The 11,619-nt window shown below is 38.1% G+C and overlaps 1 protein-coding gene across 1 annotated transcript in view; it reads right to left on the bottom strand.

The window, feature by feature from the left end:
• Positions 1-1,790: 1,790 nt before the first annotated feature.
• XPO4 (exportin 4) overlaps positions 1,791-11,619 on the bottom strand; it is an 80,225-nt gene continuing 70,396 nt past the window's right edge. The window contains exon 23 of the mRNA XM_064717563.1: positions 1,791-10,174. Within this exon, the coding sequence (XP_064573633.1) occupies positions 9,977-10,174 (198 nt within the window). The 3' untranslated portion in view covers positions 1,791-9,976. The remainder of the gene's footprint in view (positions 10,175-11,619) is intronic.

Genomic DNA, 11,619 nt, shown 5'->3' with positions numbered 1-11,619 from the left:
AAGTGACAAGTCTTGATATTGATACCTGTGTAGCATTACTGAGGGCAGCAAGAAATTGGTTTAGGTACTACAGTGAAGTGACACTTCAGTAATTGTCCTATTTCATGCATGTTCGTAAGGTATTTTACATGAAAAACACTCTGCACAGGGCTTATAATGAAAGTGGAAATGAGACAGGGATGACACACTCTCAGTCCAGATTTCCCAGAGCAGCAGACTGCCCCTTGGCAAGCAATCCCTCCTCACCAGAAAGGTTAGACAGATCACATAAGGGCACATGGCTGTCTGGGGGCTTGGGGGTGGGCTGACAGGGTGACATTATTTAGGTTATGATATCAGATACTACTTGGCAGCAAGCACAGCCCTTGCTTGAATCCTGTTACAAGACAGTTCTAGAAGCAAAGCCCCAAAGGAGCTCAAGTGACCCTGTAGGAAGGAATAAAAACAGGTTATCTCTGGCTGCAATTTGGGATGGGAGGACAAATGAAACATAAACACAGGAATACCTGTAAAGTGCATCTTGAAAGAAATTTCTTATTTATAATTGGGTTTTATTGTCCCCTAATATTTTTTGCAGATAGGTATTTCCAGTTAGGCTATCTCCCCTGTCCTTTCCCTGACAGACCCATGTCACACAGCAGTGATACTGGTGTCCTTGAGACAAACCTGATGACATAGATCACTGCCTCTTCACTAATGCATTTGCTAGATCAGAAACAGTGTTTAAAAACACAGTTCTAGCCTGGAAAGCAATAGCAACTTGTTACTCACAAGGCATTTTTGTTTTGGGGTTTGAGTTTTTATTTTTACTGTGTTGCATTTTTTCTCTACTAATGAAATTCCAGTTTTGTTCTCACTGTAGCACAACCCGCAGTCATATGAAAAAGTATAATCAGGTTTAATTAATATAAAAATAGATTATTAAATTCTACTTGCAGAATCTTTCCTATTGCCATTAAGCCTAAAAAAACTTCTATTAACTTATTTACAAAAAAGCCCAAAAACCCCCACAAAAAAAACCCCTCAACATATTTAGGGCTGGCAAACCAACTGCACATTGATTTGGAAGGCAGCGAATGCTTTACAACCATACAAGGATAATTTTTAGTTATTAATGATAATGGAAAACAGCAAAGTGAAAATATTCTACTTAGAAAACAACCTGCAACACCCCCTCTTTCTAAGCAAAGCTTGCTGCACATTTACTTTCACTCCCAAGCTGTTCCCCCTACAGATGGAGAAACAAATGTGTGTGGGGCCCCATGGGGTACCTGTGGGCCAGGTGCAGCACAGCTTCCCAAAACCCTGTGGCACAATGGAAGGACAGACTGCCACTCAGCCTCTTCAAAGCTTGCAGTCACTCTATGAATTCAAGTACAGAAGTAAGCTTTAATATTTAAGTAGTTCATGGAGTCCCAACTCTTTCTCTATGGAGACAGAAATCTTAGAAACATGACAGTGATACAGGATCCCTGTGACTTTCTATTTTGCCAGGCTTTGTGCATTCCTTGGAAGTAATTCAGGATCCACAGAGGGCCACAGCTTTCAGACAGAAAAATGCTCTACATAAGTGACCACTAGTCACTTAATACCACCTAGTGGTATTGGCATTTCAAACAGACTTTACAAGTATTTGAAAAAAAAACCCCACCCAACCCTTCAAAAGAATTACCAGTAACTATACTTCTGTACATTTTCACATCCCCACATATTTTACCAAGGCTTCTGATTTACACAGTTCTCTCTAAAAATGTCCTGAGACGCATAATAACATCCAACCATCATGGCATTGTCTGGCCCCGAAGCCTTGTCATGGTTGTTTTTGCTTTCCCCCCGCAAAGATGTAATCACTCTGCCATCACAAGAAGCAGGAAAGAAAATATATAAAATATATTTAGCAAAACCAGTAAAATTAAAGTGGAACAGAAAATGCAGTCAAGTAGCAAACATGTACAGCAGCAGCTTTTACAGTTTTTCCTACACATACCTCTGCACTTATTTCACACACGCTCTTTAAGGAGAAGGAAGAAAATAGAAATCAGATAGTGTTACGAAAGAAAACATTTCTTTTCCTGAACAGTAAATGGGGTTTATTACTGCTTTCTGATTTTGAAACTCCAATTCAGACTATATATATGCATCTAAGAAAAATAAGAGAAGGACACCCTTTTCTCTGTCCCTAAAGCAAAATTACACTGTCCTCCTTTTACAGACTATACTGGTATCTTAAATAGTTACACTCGCAGGATCTAGACATTATCTGGCCATCTTAAGAGATGCAGGTAACAAACATTTTAACCAAGATACAAAACAGGTATCCAATTTTTCCAGCTTTCCTGAGGCTGAGTGAATTGTTTAAATACATGTGCGCTTATCAAAATCCATGTTTACAGTACATTTTAACAGTAGTTTGTTAAGAAATCATGAAAGTGCATAACAGCCTACAAGCAGGCAAAAAGTACTTCAGAAGAACAGTCTTTCCTTAAAGTGGCAGAAGAATATAAGCCTTCCCCAAAGTAGTGTTGATCTTGTGAGGACATCAGTGATCTTCCTAGAGATTCCACAGTGTGGTGGTGGGCTTTTGGCTTTGGGGTTTGGTTTTTTTTTGTGAGTTACAACAATCATTTCAATGAACAAAAGACGACTAGTAGTATTGGTGCAGTTTCAAAACCAAAGCAAATGTCCTGACAGCTTATTAAACCAAGTTACCAGTGAAGCTTTCAAATCAATACTTGTGTGGGAGTCTAGCAATGACTTTCATTCAGGGAACACCGAACACAGAGATAGGAAGCAGTTTGAATATGCCACAAACCTAAACGCAGCATCCAAAACAGTAACTTAAAGCAAATCAAACATATTTGTCTTTACAACCATTAACAGTAGGCCAGACAGAGAGAGGAAGAAAAAGGGAAGTACATCACACCCACAGCTTCGCTTTACTCTAACTTGTAAAGGCAACAGGGTGTCAGGAAAATCAAATCCGATACCATCTAATAGATGTTAAAGTGAAAACAGCTGTTCCACAAGATTCAAATATAGGCAGCAGAAAAACTAGTAATGAATTATGCATCCGTCACAGTGGGTAGCTTCTTTGTTCTCTTTGGATATATAGATTTGTCTGGAATGTTTTCCAAAATAAAGAGGAATTTATTATTTGTTTAACAAAACTTACAAGGATAGTATCACATTTCATTTCAGAATTCCAAAACAGTACTCTTTCCCCCAACAAATTTGTTGATAAAATGGCAGGCTTTTATTAATCCCTTTCAAGATGTCATGTTAAACATTATGCACACTTTCAGATTGATCTGTTTTTCTTTCTCTGGATAAGATTGCAGTTATCACTTTCTTCTCGTTCTCCTTCCCTCTTGTAGTTCATGTACAACCTACTCCTTGGTTGGCTGTGCAGGCAAATTCCACTCGGAGGGTTGTGCTTTTGTACTTCTCTGCTTGTAAGACACGGCAAATCACTGAACGAAGAAATCCACCACCAACTCCATCACTCACAACTGAAGCCAATGTAAGTTTCAGAAAGGCAAAATTGATGGGGTTTGTGTATACTTAGACAAACAAGTGTGAATAAAGGCCTTGTACCCAAATCATTCAAGTTTATTCCAGAACTCATATTTAAGGTAAAGCAGAATCGTTCCATTTTCTACATGAAAGACTCTTGGATACGCTGCTGTTAGTCTTACCAATTGCATTCAGGAATTTCCTCAAAATTACCTTAAATGTTTCTGTCCCTCTCCAAAATATTCATTGAATGAAACCATGCTAATATAAACATGTAACTGCATAATCTTACTTTTGAAACCAGTAAAATTCTAGTGATACATACAGCCAAGATATATAGCAAGCTGTCACTACCACAGTTGTTGCGTAGTTTTACTTTCAGGATTTGTGAAGCTTATTTTTCCTTATCTAAATGATGTGAGTGCATGGAAGTAAGAGGGAGACACCAGAAAATAGCTGTAGTTTATTTAAATGTAATTGCACTATAGCACATTAGGAACTGCTGCCTGTAACTGAACTTTTCTGATATCCATGAAGTAACATGCTGTTGTTAGATGCTCCTTACATAGGAAGAGATTATGAGCTTGGAGAACATTTCTGTGCCAGATACCATCATAAAAACTGTTTATATGAAATACACACACACACACACAAATTAAAGACCCAGAAACCAGTATTCCTTTTGAGTAGACAAATGCTACCAATAATAGTGACCAGAAAAGTCACTCTTAAAACTTCTTTTGGAAGTTGGGGGAAAAGATTAATCTGATTATATATTCACAGTTATTTCTGGTAATTGCAGTCCAGTGTGAGATACTGCTGTGGCACCCCTAATCACACTTTCTGTTGATGGACAAACTCATGTGCTGATGTAAATTAAAGTTACTCCACCAACTTTTAACCTAATTACTGTGCATTCACTGTAGCCAAAGAGCAAAAGGTGTGGCCTAAGGTTTCATAATGTTGCTATTTATGTTTCCACTGTAAGGAAATGCTTTTTCAGGGATTCAACACAGGTGAGATTTTAGAAAAATATTAAACAAGAATACACACAAATCACACGTGGCCAAAATAAAATAAAAAAGTCTTTAGTGGAAAACAATTTTATCCTCTTCCTGCTTATGGATCTTAATACACAAAGTGATCATTGCAAAATTGAAAATTCAGTCATGATAAGGCTTGATTACACAGCCATTTCCCAAGTCTTATTGCAATAAAACGTGAAATACTTCTATGCAACTTCATATTTTCAACTGTACAGATAAAACAATACTTGAAATCAACTAGCACTTCAATCCCTGTGTTTTTAATATATAAGCTCAACACAGCATTGAATGACACATTTGAAATATTTACACACTTGACCAACAGCAGTACTAGCATTTATTGCCTTAAAACTGTATGTTCACTGCATGGAGATTTCTTATTTTGCATAAAGAAAACAAATAATATAGGGTTGGGTTTTTTTTCCTAATTGAAAATTCCAGAATAGTTTAATGGGGATTGAAATGTGTGGTGAATACTATTAGAGAGGTTTTTATCAATTTCAAGTGTCAAGCTGTAACAGATTGGAAAATTACATGGGTAGTAATATCTTCCTCTGAGGTTGGAAGGGCCTTTCAAATCTGCTTAACAGCATCTTAAAAGGCCAGGAAAAGCAGGGTAGGGAATGGGAAGAAATGAAAAATCAGAATCAATTTTAATTCACTGAAGAGAAGGGAAAGCCAGAGGTATTTTACTTTTCAGTTTCTAGGGTCCCAAGAAATCTCATACTGAAAAAAGGGCTCTATAAGACAGCTGAGAATTTGAGGCTCTAGAGCAAAACACACTTCATGATTTGTTTCATGATCAGTAATAGAAAACATTAATCTAATTTACTGAAAACAGAGCACAAGCTACTCAAATGCAAATTTATGAGAGGCAGGGGAACAGGGGTGGCTCTTTAAATTTTAATTGTTATCATTAGGCTTTGGTTATACTTAGTGACTGGAACAGACATGGGAGAAACGTGTGGTATTTGTTCCTTGCAGAAAAATGTAAAGAAAACCAAAAGTAAACCAAACAAAACCCTACCACCACAAGCAGCACTTGTCACAAGCACAGGCACCAAAGCCTGAATAACCAGTAACTGTCCTCTCTCTTTGAAGATCAGAACTGAGGCACACTGGTGGGGAATCTTACCTTATATAAGAAGAAGGCGCCATTTTAATTGGCTGTAATTGAAATAATGACAATTTTACAGCAAGCATTACTGTACTGCAGTAGATCAGTCCTGGGAATACTGCACCACTGCTGCCTCTACTGGGCTTTACCATTATGAAAATCTTCTGTTTTCATTACAGTAAATCTTACACCTCACAAAACTAAAATTAAAGTATATAATATTTACATAGCATCTCAGATCCTCAAAGCATTTTATAGGCATAAGCTAATCCTCACAACATCCCTGTGAGGTAGGTAGGTGTTAATGCTATTTTAACAATAACACAGTTCTAGTGACTTGCCAACGGCCACAGAGGATCCTGTGGATAAACATTACAAAATTAGAGGAGCCTGGCTCCTACTCCTGCGCTTATATTCATCAAGCTACTTCCATAAAAAAAACCCACCCCTTCTTATGTAATCACTTAACCAAACCTGAAATTACTTGAAGTGTTTTACAAGCAAAATTCTGCAAATTTGTATTTTTTAATAGTTTTACAGATCACAAATTAGAATTTGCCTTCCCTTTTAAAGAACTAGATTTTAAATGGACAACTGACTGCCTTGAACAAGCTTATTTTCTAGAACTACATGGCTTAGACATAAAGGGATTTGCCCAGGTAAACACTGGGGCTTTAGTGAGCTCTTCTCACTATGAAAGCGATGACTCCAAATCAAACCCCTCTCTTTCAACTAGCAGGATTTGGACATGCTGAGAAAACAAGTTTCTCATTCCTGAGAAAAAAGATGAGCCCTTTACCATTAAATGGTGAAACACAAACCTCTGGGCAAAAAGTAGCAGATTCTGGTGGTAATTCAGTGAAGCTAATTAAGGCATAAATGCACATGAAAGTGGAAGTTTCATGCATCCAGTCCCCTTCTCCTGTCGCTGTGTATCTGTGCTTTTAACAAGGTCTTCAATTTTATGATTGAACTCGATGCTTGTCAGTGTTCAAAACTACAGGTTGAACAAAATTATTATGCCAGCATTAGAACTAACTATTACAGTGGGGAAGGAGCTGGCAAAATGGAAAAGAAGCCAGTCTCAGAATGAAAACACTGGTCCAATAATCTGTTTCAGCAAGGAAAGTCTAGACAAATATATTTGTTACAATTGTATCATGCAGCATTTATAACTTGGTTTGAATTGCCTTTTTTCTTCCTTCAAAAAACAGGTGCATTTTTAGAACCATTATTCACTCTCCACAGTAAATGGAAAATTAATGCAATGATGCTATGGAACTTCCAGAACACTTATGTCGAGTCATCTCTCAGTGTTCACTACAAACAGTCTGAGTCTTTCCTGTGGACCTCAATGTGCTTTCACACCCTGATTTACAACAACTGGATGTGTAGATGATCACAGAAAATTCTTTTTTTCTTTTTTTTTTTGGTACAGAAAGGATACAGTAGTCAAATAGCTTGGATAGAAGCAGTCACCAGGAAGAGTATGAATGAACAGGACTTATTTCCAGAAACCTTTGCAACCATTTCATGGATGTCACTAAGCAGAGACATCTTAGCATTAAAAAGAAAAAGAAACATAAAATGGCATGGAAAGATCTCTGTTAAATATATGAGAATGAAAGGAAAATTAAAAAGCAGGCAAGTGTAACAAAGCAGGAAATTACAAAAAACCCCCAAACGCTTACTAGGACAGTTTTCCTTTAACATATATTATTTTTAAACAAGGGCAAAGGAAATTTTTAAACCACCTTTAAAACTAGTCTTTGAAAGTGGGTGTTCATACTTTAGCTAAAGTCTTGATACTCAGAAATGCTGTGTGTTTCTGCTTGTTACAACACAATGGGCCTGAAAAGAAAAATAATGGGTATGCACATTAGTTTGCCCAGAACACAAACTCAATTTGTGCTCCTGTTCATCACAATATGCAAGAGATTCCAACCCTTTAAAGTTAATAAATATTTTTAAATAGTGAGCCAGTTTTAGGATTAATAAAACAATAGTGACAGAGCTAGTTATAAAAGAAAGGATGACTGAGTGTATCAGTTACTCAGTCAGACCCAAAACATGGAATATTTGCTATGATCTCTTTGAAGACTTCAGTCTAGATACCTGACATCAGGCACCTCATAACAAATCAGCAGCTCCTACTGCTGCTGATGTTCCCAGGCTTCAGTGCCCTTCATCTGAAAAAAATGAGGTTTCAGAACTTCTGCCCCATCCAATGCACAAACTCAGAAAAACCCCAAAAGCAGTTTCAAAAACAGCAAACTCCAATTTAAAAATAAAAACTCAGCCATCACGACAGTTTGAAACAGAATGATCTGCCAGGATCATTGTATTTTGTGCAAGTGCACAGTCAAGAAATCTTTTAAAGAAAAGCACTAGAGTTTAAAGAAAAAATTGAGAGCAATTCTCTTGTTCTACAATGCTATGCAAGTTATCTTAGAAATAAAATACTATCTGGGAAGGTACACTACTATCTAAGAAGTTTTATGGTCACTTTGTAATGTGTAAATCTGTCCTTGCCCAGTTTTCACATAAATTAAAAGTATAATAAAGAGATGGTATTTTTGGCCTTGTGGATCCATGCTTGAGACACTTACGGATTTAACTTACCAAAAAAACCCCACCACCCCCCCAAAAAACCCCCACAGAAAACGAAAAAACAAAACACTGCCAAAAAACAAAACAAAACAAAAAAATCAATCAAACAAACAAAAAACCCAACAAACCTTAGATCACTTATAGCACATTATTAGAGATTTGTGCCTGTTGTGAAATTCTGGCTATTGTGACTAATTTTGAGATGAATAGCTGAAGAATGGCACAGAATTGCAAACACAAAGCTATATGTAGCCATATAAAAGTGTATACCAGACTTTTTATATAAACTGCAAAAACACATGGGAAATACTTAACAGCATAATCTAGCAGAGATCTTAAACAGAAGGGCCCACTTCTGCCTCTGTGTATTTCCACAAAAATAATTTTACTAGACATGCAGCATTTGTGTTTGCTTCAGTTTCCTCTGGCTCATGACAAGAGACAAAGCAGGCCTTGCTTTCATATTTGTGTGCTGCTCTCCCTTGTTGGTTCTATATAATCAGGGCACTATATTCTGCTATGATAAAAGCTAAAGTGCTGATATAAAAAACCAAGCAAGAGCAGAGCAGCTGGGAGAGCTCTGCGGAAGTGGGACTAGATTCAGCAAAAACCAAAAATCTCCTACAGCAGAGACCTCCCAATTACCCTTCCCCACTGGAGTCAAACAGACATGCTTGAGCAAAAGGGTTTGATGCTCCTGTGCTAGCATAATTGTTTTAGCTAATGCCCAACTTTACAAAGTTTGCCAGTAATTCACACCTTTTGGGTTGTTATTGCTTCAGCAAACAGTTCAGTGTAGAAACACATTGCAGCTGCGTGCAACCCAGGTGAGAATCAAGACAGATACTGAAAGTAAAACTACACATGAACCTTGCATTAGACACTCATTCCAAAACAACAGTCAACATGAAGGGCTGCAACAGGTACACAGCAGCTCAGTGCCAACATCCTAAACCAACTCTCAAGAGTCAAATCTTGCCTTAAAGTTCTTACCTAAAGTATATGAGCTTCTTTTTTTTCCTTTTAAATTAAGGCAATGAAATGGCTACAGTTCCTAAAGTTCATTTTCGGGGAACAAAAATATACATCTTTTTTTTTTTTTCTCTGAACTTTAGGCAGCAGAACATAATGTAAAAACCTGCATTAAACCTGCAATGTCAGGTTGATGTAGAAAAACAGAACTAAACACAAGTTAAAATACCATTTGGTTTTTCTTCCTCATTGGAACACAAACTCAAACTTTAAGAGAGGAAAAATAAAGCTTAAAATCAGCTAAACTGTTTAGAGCTTTATATGTATCTGCTTCACACTCTAACATGATTTTGGGTAGAAAAGAAATCTGTATGTTTACATGACCACTCATATTTTAAACCAGTGCAGGGGGAAAGGCACTGCATTTATTTCATTGTGCCCATATCTGTTTGCACATAAATGGAAAAAAACTCAATTCAGATTTTCTGTTCATTCTCTTCCACACCCAAGTATGACAGATTGCAGCTAACACATAATAGCAGAAGCTGATTCAAAGTTGACCTCTCCTATTCCGTGGTGTTATGTTCAAACTTCCAGGCTCTCTAGAATCTGAGATGGCTGCAAAGAACCCAGAGACAGGTACAAGATTTAGTCAGCATTCAGCATTTCTCAGTGCATTTTGCAGAAAGGGTCTAAATTAGGCATAGAGTTTTGTTGTTTATTTTACACAGAGAAGTCCACCAACATTTGCCATAAATTCTTCTAAACTCTTTAAGAAGGCCATCTTCTGCTTACGGTCCAGTGTAGGAGGAGTGCTGCTTGCAGTAAGCTTGTTGAAGGCATCTGCTAACCGCTGGTAAATTACTGGATCTTGTTGAGTTGATAGCAATGTTTCAACTAACTCTGAATATTCAGCCTGTTAAACAAACATTAAAAAAAAAAAAAGAGAGATACAATATATACAACTTCTCCCATCAGAATATGATCCACAATAAAGGCTGTGACAGAAAACTATCAGTACCTCTTCACCTGTCCTCACAGCCTTTCACCTACCTCTAAACCAGATAAAATCCATCAACCAGGATGAGTATTTTCTAAGGCTAAAGAAGTCTTCAAAGTAAGGCACAATGCTCTGCAGTGCAGAGTAAGATGAGAATTTTAAGGCAAATAGCCTTCTGGCTCTTTCTTAGCATAGGTTTACTCCTGCAGACTGGACTGTTTTTTCTTGATGCCTGTCCCACATTCCATGCCAACCATCTCCTCCCACAGGTTCTCCATTTTCTAGGGTTCCTTCCCTGGGACAGAGACCTTAGATTCCTTTCTAAGAGTACCCTACTTATTCTCATGCTTATTTACACAGAAAAAAAAGACAGAGAAACACCTGAAGCAAGTCCAAAGGGACTGAGCTCTGGGAGCGCGTGTGAAGGACACAGGAGTCAGAACAGCAGTTCCCTCCATTCTACCCATGAAGGGTTGGGTCAGGGTGGACACAATGAGAATTTGTCACCTGCAGGTGGTATCACAGGGTCCTTTTCTTTTACATGTTCACGAGTCCCTCTTTAAGGGATAAGGCTGCTAACAAGAGTAAGGATCCATAGGACAAAGTGGCTTAGCAATGTCTTTGCCAAAGGCTTGCCAAGCTGGTAGGAAGGGCTTTAAGGGGCTTGTTGAGGGATGGTGGTAACAACTTGAAGATGAGTAAAGAAACAGAGACTGAGAGCGCAAAGAACACAAATGTGATGGGTTTAAAAGTGCTCCTCAAAGGATGAAACAGGCTGAAAGGAGACCAACCCGAAATGCCTGTGTAGAAGTGTGTTCAACTTTGGAAACATAAGGAGCTAGAGCCTCACATGCAGGTTCAGATCTGCAACACTACTGCAGGCACTGATATGTGGTGGGACAGGTGGCATGACTGGAGTGTTCCAAGGGACAGGCGGAAGCTTGTTAGAGCTCTTCAGGGCAGAAGATGACAGAAGATTGACACTTCTGTGAAAAGGCAGCTCAAATGAAAAATGGTTTTCTACAGACTGGGCAGAAATCTAGCTGAGTGCTTAGGAATTATGATCAGAGGAGAAGCAGTAAAGAGGACATCTTTTGGGGTGAGATCTCATTACAAATCCCCAGAACAGGGCTTTTAGTCATCTCAAAGCAACTTGAGGAAGTTTCCAGATCAGACTTACAAGAGATTATCTCCCTGACATTTGCTCACGTACCAGATGGGCTACCCAGGGGTGTGACTTTGCATCTGCTATTCACAGCTAGTAAGAGCTGGTCATGGATGTAGTAATTAATGCCAGTCTTTCAGTTATCCTTAAATAGTGGAGTTAAAGATTCCCAGGAAAGCGAGGAAAGAGGGCAGCC

The sequence above is a fragment of the Zonotrichia leucophrys genome, chromosome 1, assembly GCF_028769735.1.
Source record: "Zonotrichia leucophrys gambelii isolate GWCS_2022_RI chromosome 1, RI_Zleu_2.0, whole genome shotgun sequence".
NCBI classification, from domain to species: Eukaryota; Metazoa; Chordata; class Aves; order Passeriformes; family Passerellidae; genus Zonotrichia; species Zonotrichia leucophrys.
Note: the sequence above shows the minus strand (reverse complement) of the source record. Positions and strands in the feature narration are given on the sequence as shown.